The sequence below is a fragment of the Rosa chinensis genome, chromosome 1 (assembly GCF_002994745.2).
Source record: "Rosa chinensis cultivar Old Blush chromosome 1, RchiOBHm-V2, whole genome shotgun sequence".
Lineage (NCBI taxonomy): Eukaryota > Viridiplantae > Streptophyta > Magnoliopsida > Rosales > Rosaceae > Rosa > Rosa chinensis.
Window position 1 is genome coordinate 66,923,474 of NC_037088.1, and position 15,872 is coordinate 66,939,345.

The window sequence follows — 15,872 nt, forward strand, 5'->3', positions numbered from 1 at the left end:
CACCTGTCGTAGCGAGTGCTTTTCCTACAGGGGCCAGAACTACATGTGAAAATGACTTTTCAGGTTCTGAAATCACAAGTTTCAAGCCGAAGTGCTCATGCATTCACAGGCTACAGCAAAGTCTAAAGGTGCATGCATAAGATCACATAAATGACTTTTTGAGATGACCGAATTCCAATTCTCAAACAGAGAAATTTCAAAAGTAGGATAATTAGAGAAACACACAAAAAATAGTCGAGCTGAAATTAACAATGAAGTTATGGCTTTTCTGCTTTGAACAGATGAGGAAAAGGTAGGTTACCCTCTCAATGTCTGAAACCTGACTCAGCAGCAAGCACATACATCAGCTCTTAATCTCCACATAAAAGGCCAGATGATGAAGTAAGAAGTCTTTTTGCTAGTAAAAGGTGCTGGTAAAAGCTTTAAAAGGAATACTTTTTGCGACAAGTTACACCTGCAAATGACTCGTCGCAAAAGAAGATATTCGGCACAAATAAATTTCCAACTATATACCATCTTTATTATTCATTCAGCGCCAAGGAATGGCAGAAAGCTTATTTCATACTTGATACATATATATATATATATATATATATATATGACAGAGAAACATTAGCCAAAGGAATTGCATATGATATGAGCTATTTGTATTCCTATGGTCAATGGCCACACAGAGACAACTCGCTAGACTAATACACCAGCATATCATATCAACATTATTGAAGAAACTCTCATCTGGATTGCTAGCTCTATATATCAGATGACGTAAATCGTCTCCTTCAGTCCTTAGTACATGATCAAAGTATCAATACTATAAGTGGCTTAAGTAGTACGTAGTAGTAGTAGTAGTAATAGTAGTATAGCAGTTGATAATCAATCATGGGTTTCTCCCATTGCCTGGTTTCCTTCGAGGATCGTGTTTGGGGTTCGCTCCTGCATCATCATAGTCATGCATTGTTGCATCTAGCATCATAACCAGCTTCCTTGAATTCACTTTGATGCCCTTCAAACACAGACCATTTTAACTATTTAGTTAATCCCATGAGCATAATCAAGCTTCTGATAAAAGCTTCTTAGAACTAGTGCTATATACCTTGTGAAGTAAATGATCAATGTGGTGATCATTGCCATCCTTGAAGCCTTCAACAATGTTGTTACCTACAAGAGTTACATGCAGTAGTACTTATCAGGCTAAAAGTTAAAACATATATATGCCAATAGAAGTGAGAGTTTAGCTTAATTACCTGAAGATAAGGAAATGAGAAGGACTGAGAGGAGAAGTACTCGAAGAATGAAGAAGGTGATTCTAAGCTGAGCCATAGCTTATTTTCTTCGTGATCTCCTATCAAATACTAATAGTTAAGGTCTTCGGCTGTAGAGGAGGAGGTAGGGGAAGAGAAGGTGGCCTTTTATGGTTGCTGAAAAGTACTTGGTGGTAGGAAGCAAGCAATTGCAAAGCATATGCGCTATGACTTATAATGAGCTAGAGAGAGCAGAGAAGAGAAGTTTTTATAGTCATTCATTGTGTGCACTCATCTTACCCAATAGCAACAGAAACATGATGATGATGATGAATGCTAGCTTTACCCTACTACCCTAAAGACCACAACACAAGTCAACTGCTGCAACAATTCCTTGCATGGCTTGAATTCTTAGCCATTTCCTTTTATTAAGTTCATCTGCTTTTATCCCATCTTCAACAATATACATCATGTGTCGACATGGACGCATCACACCCCCTCATGGCTATTGTATGCTCCCATTGTTTTCAATAGTGACCTCTCAAGTGCCCATTCTTTCAATGCCATTGTTTTTAAATTGTGTATTGAGTTGTCAACACAATAATGACCTAGCGTGTACTGTAGATCTAACACTCGTGTCGGTACAAAGATACTACTCAATTACAAGTACCGTAGTCCTTTGATTTGCTAAAGTAATTGTTCACATGCATAGATTTATAATCCTAAGGTTTTTGCGCAACAAAACTTATTGTGATTCTCAATAGACTTTTGACCATGTTACACTCGGAACGCAAGTTCGTAACACCTTCCTCAAGTTCGTAAAGATTTCGTTTCAACTTTCCGTAGTACCAAACACCATTGACGACCTAATTCTGCTTTAGGTCCTTTTATTTCGGCTTTCATCGCTTTCTAATGAGTCAATGGATGAAAACAAACACATACAGAAAGTGGGCTACAGAGAAATCAGACATTAGATGCATGAAAGCTATGATGATTTACAAGGGTTGAATTGAAAATTTTGGCGACCCACTACTAGTTGGGAGGGAGCACTATCATAGTATTCACAATAAGGGGGACAAGTCAACATTTAGAAGTACACTACTATCTTATACTAATTCGATTAAGACAAAACATGTTTCCACTAATCCTTCCCCTAAACCCTAGTTTAGGACTTGGTAATTTTTGGTGATGGTGGGAGGCTAGGGCTAGTCCATTTTTGGAACATTGGCCTATGGTTTTTGGCATGTACGCCATGGATGAGAGAAGCAAGTGCTGTCCACAGCGTTATGCAGTGTCACTATAATGGGCTTTCTCAGTTTCTCAAAGTGGAACTGCCTATTCATTTTGGATGCTTACCGAAATTTAATAGCTATATCCAATGTCCTGAGCTTTTGTTTTCACAAGGTTAATGACGAGTCCAAGAAAGAAGCTCACGTCACTTGTGTGGCGGGGGATTTGCCAGAGAAACGAGACGTACAACATGAAAAAGCAGAGCTCAATATCCCACTCACTCGCACAATATTGAGCTAGTGGAAGTCGTATCACATTACCTCACAGCTGACAGCACCATCTCTGAACTGCCTTCAAACTTCAAAGTTCGAAAATTTACCATTATCTTCCTCTTCAGAACTTAACACGTTTAGTTGAAAAGCTTCCATGTAATTCAGGGATCCAAAACCCTAAAGTCGATCAACTTCTTCCAGAAAACTGCATATTGAGATTACTACGGAGCCATTAATCTTATCAAAGGAGCTCTCAACGCAAATCAAAGATTTGCAAGAACATGATACAACATTCAAGTCGATCTAGCTTCCTAACATGTAGTTTGCTAGGTTTACATATTGCTTTTATTTGGCAGCAGGCCATACAATGAATACCAACAACAGAATTGTTACTAGGTAATGAAAAGAGTATAAAAAGAAAAAATAAAATCACAAAATTCACATAAACTTTAATTTTATAATATGTCTTGAAAGATAACAAATGAGGCAATTCAACAAATACAATGCCTCTCCCCATCAAGCTCCATTCGGTGCAATCACAATTTGTGATGTTGAACGATACCAAATTCCAAAAGGTGGAGATAACAAAAACCAAAAAGTCATTACACGTTCCCAAGCAAAAGAAGTAAACCTGTTTTTCAAAAAGCGGCATTACAATGATTTCATGAAATGCATGGTATATTGGACATATGAAACTGACTTACAACTAAAATGAATATGAAAAATGAAAAATGAATAATGCAATGCAGGATCTGCGTTTTCCAATAGTACGTCTCGACCCTCAACCCATAAGAAAAAGCAGTCAGATCTGCTGACGAGATATTCTGGAATACACACTAACTATGACAAATGAAGATATGAATAGATGCAGGCTAGATTCAGGAATCAAGTCCTGGTTTGGAGGATGTGAGGGACATGGCGTTCAACGGGTGGTGATAAGGTGTCAGCACCCGAGCAAACATTAGGGAATTTATGCATTCTGACCCAAATGTCTTTGGAGTAGATCACAACATGAGATGCACATATTAGTAAGACCTTTAGCGTTCAAAGACCAAACGACCCGAGTGACTGATAAAAGTTGCGCTCATGAATGTCACTGACCTTCCACTCTGGTGCCACAATCCTATGTGACCGAAGGAACCTTGTTAATTATTGCATGCCTTAAACCCCTTCAGTGACACTCACTGCCCACTCTTCCTCCATGAAAGTACCAGGACCCAAGCCCTTGGTGCTGATGCAATTGTTAGTCACAACTTTTGGAGATGATGCAAGTTAGTGACAACTTGAAGACTGACACAGCTTCCATTGTCTGACTGAAAATGGCAATACTTGACTCATGCAATCCTATGACCCAACTCAACACACCCAAATGCATGCAGGGACTTCAAAACAAATAGGTGGCCGCCTCAGACAGAAATGGCACGACTAATTGCCAACTTGGCCCATTCTGCAGATTCTTTTATCAGAAGATCTTCTGAAGACAAGCATTCATTCAAAAACTCTCTGCTTGACATAGATTGCTGTATCAAAGACCCTGCATGACTTCCCAGTGTATCTGCTAGATCTCCCAGAACTCCAATGGCTGTTTTCATCACCACATCATCCCTACAAACAAGTGGAGTTCCTAATATTAGGAAAAAACAATAATTGTATATATACACATATATAAACTATAAAGTACTAAACACCAGATGGACTCACATGTCTTTCCCCATGTATATGCTATCCAAGAACTGCAGGATATGAGGAGCATAAGCTATCAAGAGCTGTGTTTTTGGTGAGTTCTTGAAACCTTGAAAAATCCCAGAATATGCCTCCAAGATTCCATTTCTTAGAGAATTGGTATACTCTGTCAGTTCATCATCAGCACCTGCTGTGCGGGCAGACATCTCAGCAGCACTCTGAAGCATTGGCATGGCATATATCAAGTACTTCTCAAAGTTCTCTCCTATCGCCAGAGCTATATCACCAAAACAGGAGAATATAGGAGGCTTTACGGAGCGGTGCAACTGGTTGCTCGATAAATCCCTGAGCAGTTGGGTCATTATTCCATCACAATAAGGCAGAATCTTATCTTCCAATGCCCTAGAAATATCCCCTACCACACCAACCGTGACAGCACAGATTTGGTACTCCTCAAAATTTTGAAGACCCATTTCCAGATACTTGTAAAACTCTGGCATGTATTTTGCAAATTCAGGGCCAGTTGCGTATGCAAGGGCTCCAATGGCAAGCATGGCTTCCTCATGGACAGTAGCACTTCTACAAGCAAATACTCTCAAGAAAAGTCCCATTATCTGATCTGCATACTGCAGAAAAACATATTTAGTTGACTCTGACGAACCTAGCTTCTGAATAATGACTTGTAAGCACCCACAGAGAAGTCCCTGTAATTCACTCTGCCTCTCTCTCTCATCAGATGCTAGTCCCTGTATCTCAAGAGTCTTGTGCAGTTCAATCATTATAACAGGTACAAGTTGCAATACCATGGAGGCAGTTTCTTCAGTCGAACATCTAACTACTTCATTCAATGCTTCATATGCAGCAGTCCTCAATCGTGATTCCCCAGCATCTTCTCTGTGAGTAACAGTGATTAGAGACTGAACAATTTCCTGGAAAAAAGGAGCCAGGGGAGATGATGATCCCACATCCTCATAACCCTGGGCAAGAAAATAGAGAGCACCGCAGGCCTTCTCAGCAACATTTGGCACATCCTTCATGCTTTGAAGAAGAACTGTGATGGTCTGTTGGCAGTTTGCTGGGGTAATAATCGGTGCATCCACAGTTGAACCATGAAGGAATTCAAAAATCCTTCCCAAGGTCCAAGCAGTAGTGTCCTTCACTTGGTTGTTTGGGTCCTTTGTTAAAGCACTGAGCATGAACGTCAAAGCAACATTAACAATAGGTGTCAACTTGTCTGCCGATGGACCCTCCAAGATGGAACCAAAAGCATAAGTCGCTGCTTCCCTTTGCCTCCACTCTGGTTTTGTAATGTTTTCTTCAATAAATGGCATAACGAGTGGAACAATATCATCGCCCACTGTCCTAGCAACAAGACAAAGGCATGTTCCCCCAGCCATAGCAATATTCCAAGCTCCTTCATCCTGATCCTGATCCTCTTCCTGCTTAAGAAGTGTCTCCAAAAGCATAGGGACAAGGGCAGGGAGTGCCTGCTTGATAAAGTAAAAGCAAGGAATATCAGAGTCCCCAGTAAAATCACCCCCATAATCTTCCATTATATCTATCTCCTCATCACAAACTGAACTCCAGAATTCAATGGCTTGAAGAGCAACTGGTTCCTGGTCTTCCCTAACTGCTTTTGCTGTGATGTTAAAGATGTCCTGAATGTAAGGAGCTAATTTATCGTAGTAAGTTGATGAAATTGCGACCAAACACTCGAAAGCAGCCAGTCGTATCTTCAATTCCGGAGACAGAGTTGCCTCACAGACTACTCTCATAATATAATCACGCTCCATATCATTGCTAAAGTTGGCTTGAGCAAAACCCAAAGCATTGTATAGTGCTTGAGTGGCAGCAAGCCGGACCTCATTGCTCCCTTCGGATGCGTTCATACCCTGAACTACAGCCGTCAGTATTTTATTTACGTGATCTTGATCCACAACTTCAGGAGAGACTTCCTCACACAAGTACCCAAGAGTCTCTAAAGTGGCTTGCTTTACATGAGGTGGTAACTGGTGAATATTTGACAATAGTGATCCAATCAGTTCTGGCCACTGTTTCTGAGGCAACTCAATGCCAGCAACTTTTGCAATGACTTGTGACGTAGTTGAACGAGCATCTGCTACAAGGGAAGAGAGGGTCTGTAACAAGCACATCTTAATCTGGGTTTTCGCAGAAGGATCTAGTGCTAGCCATCTCTGAACAAGATCAGACTTCCTATGTTGTTCTTTAGCATCCAAAGCATTCTTAAGTATCAGACCAGCTAATTTTCGGCTCTCAACAGGTTTCTCTTCATTTGCTAGCTCTCTGGAAAGAGATAACAAAAACAAAGGAAGATCTTGCTCCTGAAACTGTTTCAAACTTTCTTCAGCCTGCTTACGCACAGTTCCCTCTATTGCCTGAGCATTCAGAAGCACCTGGGTAACTTCCAGCGCCATACCGTATCTGAAAGTACAAAAACAATACCTGTTTGAAAAATTAGATCATATCAAGGGAACAGGTGACAATTAGATCATAACGTCTCAACCAGAACCAAGACCTCTACAAAAGAAAGTTTGTCAAATCCAGAATTTTGCAGAACCATAGATTCAGAACGTCTTAACATCAGGTAACCAAGGAAAAATACACGCCGGACATAAACATAAAACTGCAAACCCCCTGAATTAGTGAATTTGCCTGGAAAATCCAAAGTCTGCCAACGAAACAGATACTTTAACAATTGAAATCAGTGAGTGTGAGAACACTATCATTACAGTAACCATAACATATACCAATTAAAGCCGATTACGGTCGTTTCCATAAGACTATAATACTATCAGTCATCATTAATACAGATCAAATTTGAAGAACAAGGATTCCAGCCACCAAAACCCTGCTACACTCACAGAATCAAAAACCCTCACTCTCACTAAAACAATCCACAACACAACTAACACAAATTCCACACCAGAATCCAAACTAACAATTAAATGCATAACAAATTCACAGATCAAATGAAATCAAACACAATCACGCATACGATTTCACCAAATCCTCATCACATTAAACAAACAAAAATCACAACCAAAAAAAAAAATCAAATTTTATAACTAGTATCGAAATTCAAGCACTCAAAGCGGAATCGAACAGTAATTAAGCAAATCGAACCGGTTGAAATTCAATATCAGACGCACAATATGCCAAAAAAACCCTAGTTTCACCACTGAAAACGAAAATTAGGGATTTGAATTAGAGCAGAGTGATAGAATTATTACCTGGAAACGAAGAGCTTGGAAAATCGTACGGTTACGGATCGGAGCAGAAAGGCTTCTTCTTCTTCTTCTTCTTCTTCTTCAGAGAGAAAAAGTGAGAGACAGAGATGCACAGCTGGACTTGGATTTTGCAGAAAGCTATAATAATAATTAATTTCTTTTTTTCTTTTAGTTTTTGAAAAAAATAAAATAAAATTGGTTACAATAATTTGTGGGGTCCAATGTTATAGTACGCGTTGGCGGAAATAGATGGTTTTCGTTCTGATCCATCGTTATTGATGGGTCTATTCTTTTTTTAAGGATGAAGAAGAGACTCCTGGACTATTTAACCATGTTTTGTTTTTCTTGACTGGGCCGGATAAATAATCTGCACACTAATTTACTTTTATCAATTAACCTCCCGACGGTAATAATGTTTAGCTTTTATTCCGTTCTAAATTGTAATTTTTCAATAGGCGAACTATTCTCAAGTTCGTGAGGAACTCTTTAGTGGATTGGTCGGATCATAAGATATTGTCCGAATGTTTGCCACCATCCTATTATCGCAGGTACAAACTCAAAGTAAGCAGTGTTTAGGTTATATAATTATTGAATTGTTGAAAGTGTGATTGGTGAAATGACACTACGTGATATGACCGTTTTAGTGAAGATTTTCTTCAAATTCGTACACTATTATTTTCTACGAACTAATTGTGATTCGAGTGCATATTTCTTTCTTATGTTATATACTTAACGTTCAATGTAAGAAAGAAAGTACAAATTAGAGTGATCAAACGGTTGAGATTGCAAATGGCTTAAGATGTTGCAGTTATGCAGAGTAGCATTGCCTGCCCTTTCTGGCTCCAACTAGGGTCACTGGTGGAAAGACAAAGCATATTACCTGGATTCTATGATGATGACAATGCCACACAATTATTATTTTCTCATGAAAAAGAAGTAAAGACATATAAAATTTATGGACAGATAGGAAGAATCCATGGGTTGGGACTATGCTGCTGTCACTGAAAGCACCATTTCCTTCATTTTTTATTTTTATTTTTTATAAATTCCTCAGGAAACAGCCAAAGAAGCAATTATTCTTTGTTCGGATGTGTTTGGAGTTGGAATTGTTCTTTTCTTAGCAAGTGATTTTGTAGGAAACACTACATAAACCTGTATATATAGGAGAGCACTTGGATTTTGTTAAAGAAATTTTTTTACTTGCTTCTAACAAAATTGCTACGGAATAAAAACACTTTGTACAAATCGAAATGCTACTCCCTAATCAATCATCCGATTGGATTTTTCTATGTCCATGTGTAATGTAATTTGAGTATGTTTACTTTTGGTGCATTGCCTCCTAAACTTAGGAGTCTCGTTAGCAACTTTCAAATGTAGTGATGCATGGGACAATCTCCCAGCAAAATAGATTGAAACATTGAATTTCTCATGGGATCTAAGTAGTTTAGAATTCGTCGTGATCATCATGGTTATCGTCATTGCTGCTCTCATAGACTGTGTTGTAGAAAATATCTTCGTGATGCAGCATCTCTTGCAACGTTAATTTTTCATCTTTGTTATCATCAGCCTGAAATGAACAATACCACCGTTACACTTTTCAGTAAATGCTCAAATGCACCTAACAAACCAGTGCTTTCACATTCATACTACAGTGTGTACTGCACTCAAACTGACCTCATGAATTAGAAAACTTGTGAAATAGGTAGCATAGGTTAGTTCTCCTGGGTAAAGATAATGCAGTATGGGTTTCAATTCTTCAGCTTCTATGAATCTGTTCAAACATTTCCCAATTCTGAAATTAGCTATACATGTAGTATAGGAAGCAAACAAAGATCAAGCTAGTTTGATGCATGTATAGTACTTGTTTTTGTTCACATCAAGCTCTGCAAATTTATCTTCTGCTGTGGGTACTCCGCCTGTCTCAAATTCAACATAATTCTTGAAGATATCATAAGCATTGTCCGAAAACTCCTGGAAGTTCAGCTTGCCATCATTATCATGGTCCATCCTTCTGTACATTTTAAATTGTTACTAATCTGTAACAAACTAGGGATCCAACAAACTATTCATAGAAGAGAATTAATGTGGTAATCAATAAGAGCAAAGATGTGAGAATGTACTTCATTTTTTCTGTCAAGAGCCATTTATGAATTCTGTCATTTGAACTGTCTTCTGGGTGCAAAAAACTGCAAGGGAAGGTAAATTAGCCGAAATCTTCAAAGTAAAAACTAGGACATGTAGTACTAATATGGCAATAAATTAGAGAATTTACTCTTTAAGTTCATTGAAGGTAAGTAAACCATTCCTATCAGCATCTGCGTTATCAAATTGCTGCTTCCACCATCCAGCTTGTCCATGCTCCATATCATTTCTATCTGTTTCATTATCATTAACATCATCAATGGCTGTCAAAAAATGGAACATATGTGCATACATATTCTGCTTCATTTGGTCCCCAATAACAATACAAGAACTTGAGTCTGGTTAGCGAATTAGAAGCTTTTAAATGAAAAAAAATTTCTGAAATGGACGAAAATGAAACCCTGCGGCCCTCTTGAGTTTTGAAATATTTCCATTCCACGAACCAAACAAAGCTTGAGGTTATCAAACAGAGAACGAAAGAAAAGTGAAACACGTAAAATATGGAACAGTTAAACATATGTACCAATATCCTCGATGGAAAATTGTGGCAGGTACTCCCTGAAAGAAATGGCTCGATCTCCATCTCTATCATGGGATGCCATTTCATTCTGTGTCCTATGAATCATTCTTTCCACGGCTTGTGCCACAATCCAATGCTTCAGCTCATTGTAGCTAACGAATCCATCTTCGGGTGCCACATCCAACAAAGGGAAGATACTCACCAGCCTCATGGTTATATTCAACGTTCCCGCCTCGCTCAAATATTCCTGTGCTTCCTCAACATCATTGGCAATAACCAAGTCGTGTTCCGTATCTAGAGTAATGTTTTGGTCGCCTAATCCCTTTTCCTCCACGTACCATTCCATCTTAGAAACAAGAGGATCGAAAATGGGGACGTGGCCGGTGAAGCCAAGGCGGCGGTGCAGGCCATGGACGTTGTGGCACCGTGGCTTGAAGGGAGAGAGGACTATAAGAGCAATAAGGGTGGTGGCGAATAGAAGATAGACCACCGCCTTCGCCATTGCTAGGCATTAAGAAAGAAGGGGGAGGCATAAAAAAGGAGAGAGGCGAGGGAAATTTGGGACATGGTGGTGAGTAACTCCGTCAACCAACTCATGTTTCCCAACAGTGGTGAAAACAGTTAATGACGGTTAGAAGTGGGAGGCACATAACAATATAGGATCTGCCTTTGGTTAGAGAAGGGACGATTCTATGCTTGTGTACCAAATTAACTTGCACATGTTCAAGTAGCCGGTGAGAAGTGAGAAGTGACATGTAATTTTTTTTCATTTTTCTTATAGAAAAGTCGGTGAATAAGTTAAGAAAAAGAAAAAAGTATAACTAAATTTCAAAATATTTGTTAAAATTTGGAAAGTTCTTTTGGGTTTTTTTTTTTTTTTTTTTTTTTTTTTTTGAGAGAATGGTTGAACGACAGTTGGAAATTCTTGTTCCTTTACCTTTCTGGTAACTATTTGATCTAATCTAAAAAGAAGCCCTGTGAAAGCGAAGAGTGAGGAAAGACAGATGGCAAGAGATATCATATACAATTTAAAGTGATTTCTTTAGTTGCAAGCTTTTATTTTTCATCATATCAAATTAAAAGAGACAGCGGAACAAAAAGTAACACATTAGGCTCTGCCATTTCTTAAAATCTAATAAAAAAACATCTCTTCTGATTCGAAATCCTTGAAAATAATTCTTTGACATACGAAAAGAAAATTAGAAGTTGCCAATGCGATGGCCAAAAAAGTAGAGGCAAAAGCAATTTGGCATACTTAGCAAAGAAGCACGGGCATTGCTATGCATATGTTGTAAGCATGTAACAGTTAGCCCAGTAATTTGAACCTTTCTTGTCATCTCCACAATAGGGGAAAAGGGAAACAAAAAAAAAAAAAGGCTACACAAGGACAATGTGGAAAACTACATACACATACTGCTCTACTTCAACATTTTTCCAGAGACTAAATTTAGTGGAAGGGTTATACATCACCATATACAGCCATCCACAAGGACTATTTGAAAAATCACTTCAGCAGGAACAAACGTACACCCTCGGTACCTCTACTCCTTTGCATGCTGCAGCCAAGGCCATTTTGACTCGCAAAGATCAGACGGAGAGTTGCCATCATTGTCTTTCACGTTTGTGTCTGCGTTTTTCTTCACCAGATATTCAGCGATGCCTTCTCTCTCACACACAGCAGCATAATGCAATGCGGTTTGGCCCTCATTGTCCTTCCAAGACCCAACAACACAAAACTTTAAGCTAATATAAGATGAAATAATATCTGCTGGATGGAATTGGAAAAAAAAAATTTATGCAAAATTGGGACATAATGCTTATAAGTTTAATCTACCTTTGCATTAACATCAGCATTCCTGCTGACAAGCATCTCGGCCATGTTTAGGTGGCCACGATCAACAGCCCAATGCAATGGGGTCCTTCCCTCACTATCTGCAATCATTTCATGCAAGTAAGATGGTGTTATCAGCAGCACAGGGTGCAAACAAAGTTTAGCAACAACACATAGCAATGGTGCATACAAAGCTTGCAATGGTGGAGAAATACCAAAAAAATCGAGTCTCTATGACTTTGGCGAGATTTTTTTAAACAGTTACAATGAAAAGAATAAAAGATATGAATAGTGGTGAAGGAAAGAAATGACAGAAAATAAAAGAAAATACTAAGACATGTACTGTGTACATTTTATGAATTACCAAAACATGAGCTTTACCTTACTGCCTACACAAGTAAGAAGTAACAAAAGCCAGGTTGAGTTATCAAAAGTGCTGCAGCCAGCTCAACAAGAAGTAAGAAAATTGACCACTGAGCCATACTATACCTAAAGGTTTCATTATTTTTGCAACCGCAGTGGTTTTATTCTCAACCTTAATCTAGGTTTCTTTTCCAAAATCAATTAAGTGTGCTGGCAATTTAACAATGACCTCTAGTGCTCAGAATTCAACAGTACCCTATCTAGTGCTACTCAAAGCTATGTTTTAGGCAACTAAACATGGACGTTAAGCTTCATTTCTGACTTAACAAGGAAACAAGCTCCTTGTTCATAAGCTGCCTTACTCTGATCACAACCCAGAAACAGAGTACATATGAGTTTGTAGTATAGCAATATTCATGGAATCAGGAAGGATGATAGTGTTGAGAAGAATTTGAATGAAGCTAAAAACAAGATGGATAGGAAGAAACAAACCCTTTGCATCAACTGAAACACCACTATCAATGCATTTAAGCAAATTATCCACTTCTCCTTCTCTGGCAAAGGCATGTATAGCATCCATCTTGCTGCGAAGTAAACAACTTCACCTTAGCATGAATTTATTTTTATTTTATTTTTTTCTTTCGATAAAACAGTATTACCCCATTGACTTCAGATTCAGTTTTGAAGCACTGTGAAAAACACAATTTATATAACTAAACACTTAGACACCATATAACTAGAACTCTTAGTTCTACAAGATATCGTTTAATACATTCCTACATCACATCGTACACAAAGAGCACATCAGGTCATGTATAAAAACTTTCACATAGTTAGTACCAGGTACTCGATCAGCCTTCCAATTGTGCAACTTAAAGTTTTGACAGACAATACACAAGCTCACCACAATTACTATTCCAAGATACAAGTAATCTCCACTTCTAGTTTGCAAACAGAACTGATAAATTAAACAAGGAGAAGGCCAACTCAAGCATAAGAAAAATGCTGAACCTGACTGACAGTTTCAGCAAAACTTAAAGCAGGAAAAAAGTAGATATGACAAACCAACTCCTAACGTGCAATTCATATATATCAAACATCCCACAGTTAGCAGTAGTGAGAAGCTTACAAATCATTTCCAGATCCCTCCTCATAAACAAAAGTGCTGAAAACCGGTCCCATCGGTCCTTTCGAATCATTACCAACCGAGCTACCATCTCCACCTTTGCTCTTCTAGCAATACAGAAACAAGCCGGCAAGAAAACTAAACAGAATAAGTAACTACACCGCTGTACTAATACAGAGAAACATCGAAATCAACAAGGACAAGCGAGACTACTCACCACAATCAAACCATCAGTCCAAGTAGGATACAGCTCACTAACAATATCAATGTACTTCTCCATCGCATCCTCAGGAGGCATTGCACCCAATTTCTGCCATGCTTGCCTAGCACACATAAACAACAAAAATCCACAGTTTAACAATCCCTAATTCCAAATCACCCCATCGAAAATTTCAATTCACTAAATAAGTTCGCGTAATTCTAAACCCTAAATCCTAAACACATTACTAAATCAACATCAACATCAATGTAACAGTAGCCGCTCACCACTTGGCGCGAGCCGTCATTTTCAGCGCGGAAGGCTGGGGCACGCTACAGGGGCCCTCAGTGGCGATCTTGTAGAGCCCATAGAGCTGCAACTGCGCCTCCGTCGACACCTTCGTCCGGTCCGCCGCGGCCGCCGCCACAAACGCCGTAGCGGCGCTGAAAATCTCGTCCAGTTCCGTACTCTCCACGCCTTCCCAGTCATCGTCGCTCCCGGCCTCGCTGCCGGCGCTGTCGTTCCTGACACTCCCGTGCTCCGCCACCACCGAATCGGCCTCGTGGACCAAGGCGCCCGATTCGGCGGAGCGGGCCGGGTCGTCGGGTTTGGGCTCGGCCGGGGCGGCGGCGGTGCTGGCGCGTGTGATGATGAGGTTGTCGTCCTTGAAGGAGACGACTATGGCGATGAGCTTGGCGAGTAGGTAGGAGAAAATGAGGCCGAGGACGACCGATTGGAGCAGCTGCTGCCAGTCGCCCCCCATTTCTCTGTAATTTTTTTTTTTTGTTTTTCAAAACCCTAAACCTAACCCTAGGACAATCGGAGGAGATTGAAACGAAGGGAGAGAGAGAGTTCAAATTTCCAAAACCCTAGAATTGTGAGGAATTCACAGAGAGATGGAAGTGGGTTTGCGCCGGTGGGAACAGAGAGAGCACCGTATAGAGATTCTGTTTTTTTTTTTTTTTTTTTTTGAAATTTATTTATGGCGTGGCGGAGATTATTACTAGATTGTGTGAATGACTGTTCTGCCCATGCACGTGGACACGAGGGACGGAGGGTGAAGTGGTCATATATCAGCGGCTTATCAAGGTGAACTTGGCACATGAGCTGACATCAAGCACCTCATTCTAGATACACTACCGGTCAGGAGAGATGTCTCTCCCATATCGAATGTGAAAAATGTTCACTATAATTTATACTTATTTTGAGGCTAACTATTTTCATTAATGATATTCAAGTATCTTTTAATATTGTTACTCTGTCAAATTATATTTTGGTATCAGAATGACTTATACCGACACGCTCGGTTTTCTCCCGACGTCCCGTGTATTTCTTTTAGATAAGAAACCCATCATATCAGTTCATCGACTCACACGTGCTTTTTATATCTCCCACATTCCTAATATAAACATAAACAATGCTTATTGACATATTTAACATGAGATGTGCGGTATTGACACAAGATTTCTACGCGTGTAGTGTTTGTGAATAATATAATCACCTCACGGTTGGAAGAGGAATTTACGATTCTTGACCCATACCGGGGATTTTTTTTCCGAAATGTGTTAACTTGGAACAAATTACGATTGTAATCCCGAAGGGTTGGTCCAATCTGAAAGGACAAAAAATGGCAATTTGGACGATCTTAACTTTTAGTACGGAAGTTAACTAACACCATGGTCTGCCACGTGTCTGCTTTCTGCCTTATTCTGTAAGTTTGAGGGTGCGTGTTGGTGGTCATTACTAGGAGAAAAGGATCATGTGTTCCGCGGTCAAATCTTCAATAGACATGCAACATTTTGTCTTTCTTTATTCTTTATTTACTTTTTTCTTCTTCAATGATTTTTTTTTTCTTGGAAAAACATGTTAATGGAAATGAAGGGAGCAGCAATCCATTTTAAAATTTATATTTCTTTAATGAAAAATTTAAAAATAAAAAAGGTGACCCATAATTGACTGTAGTTTTGATTTTATTTTTTGAATTAGATTTGTAGAACAATTGTTTGAGTTGAATTTT

At 39.2% G+C, this 15,872-nt stretch overlaps 4 protein-coding genes across 6 annotated transcripts; all 4 read right to left on the reverse strand.

Moving 5' to 3' along the window:
• Nucleotides 1-498: 498 nt before the first annotated feature.
• LOC112183887 lies at nucleotides 499-1,569 on the reverse strand. The gene is made up of 3 exons (XM_024322206.2): nucleotides 1,245-1,569; nucleotides 1,094-1,158; nucleotides 499-1,003 (listed from the first exon to the last, which is right to left on the reverse strand). Exons 1-3 carry the CDS (start codon nucleotides 1,318-1,320, stop codon nucleotides 878-880), a joined length of 267 nt encoding a protein of 88 aa, XP_024177974.1. The 5' UTR covers nucleotides 1,321-1,569; the 3' UTR covers nucleotides 499-877.
• A 1,594-nt stretch (nucleotides 1,570-3,163) lies between these two features.
• Nucleotides 3,164-7,824, reverse strand: LOC112183895 (importin subunit beta-1). Of its 2 annotated transcripts, none has more exons than XM_024322219.2 (3): nucleotides 7,678-7,824; nucleotides 4,445-6,868; nucleotides 3,164-4,348 (listed from the first exon to the last, which is right to left on the reverse strand). In XM_024322219.2, exons 2-3 carry the CDS (start codon nucleotides 6,859-6,861, stop codon nucleotides 4,150-4,152), a joined length of 2,616 nt encoding a protein of 871 aa, XP_024177987.1. In that variant the 5' UTR covers nucleotides 6,862-6,868; nucleotides 7,678-7,824; the 3' UTR covers nucleotides 3,164-4,149. The 2 variants fall into 2 exon arrangements, with proteins under 2 accessions (XP_024177987.1, XP_024177983.1); XM_024322215.2 differs by having other exon boundaries at nucleotides 4,445-6,889; nucleotides 7,678-7,823.
• A 1,027-nt stretch (nucleotides 7,825-8,851) lies between these two features.
• On the reverse strand, nucleotides 8,852-10,946 carry LOC112183932 (calumenin). Its single transcript, XM_024322247.2, has 6 exons — nucleotides 10,340-10,946; nucleotides 9,947-10,049; nucleotides 9,795-9,860; nucleotides 9,536-9,685; nucleotides 9,349-9,445; nucleotides 8,852-9,241 (listed from the first exon to the last, which is right to left on the reverse strand). The coding sequence occupies exons 1-6, from the start codon at nucleotides 10,836-10,838 to the stop codon at nucleotides 9,119-9,121; spliced, it is 1,038 nt and encodes a 345-aa protein (XP_024178015.1). The 5' UTR covers nucleotides 10,839-10,946; the 3' UTR covers nucleotides 8,852-9,118.
• A 521-nt stretch (nucleotides 10,947-11,467) lies between these two features.
• LOC112183916 (acyl-CoA-binding domain-containing protein 1) lies at nucleotides 11,468-14,817 on the reverse strand. 2 transcript variants are annotated; one of them, XM_024322239.2, is made up of 6 exons: nucleotides 14,143-14,817; nucleotides 13,874-13,979; nucleotides 13,660-13,760; nucleotides 13,023-13,114; nucleotides 12,171-12,268; nucleotides 11,468-12,048 (listed from the first exon to the last, which is right to left on the reverse strand). In XM_024322239.2, the coding sequence occupies exons 1-6, from the start codon at nucleotides 14,616-14,618 to the stop codon at nucleotides 11,878-11,880; spliced, it is 1,044 nt and encodes a 347-aa protein (XP_024178007.1). In that variant the 5' UTR covers nucleotides 14,619-14,817; the 3' UTR covers nucleotides 11,468-11,877. The 2 variants fall into 2 exon arrangements, with proteins under 2 accessions (XP_024178007.1, XP_024178001.1); XM_024322233.2 differs by having other exon boundaries at nucleotides 11,470-12,048; nucleotides 13,660-13,763; nucleotides 14,143-14,816.
• Between the last annotated feature and the right edge of the window lie 1,055 nt (nucleotides 14,818-15,872).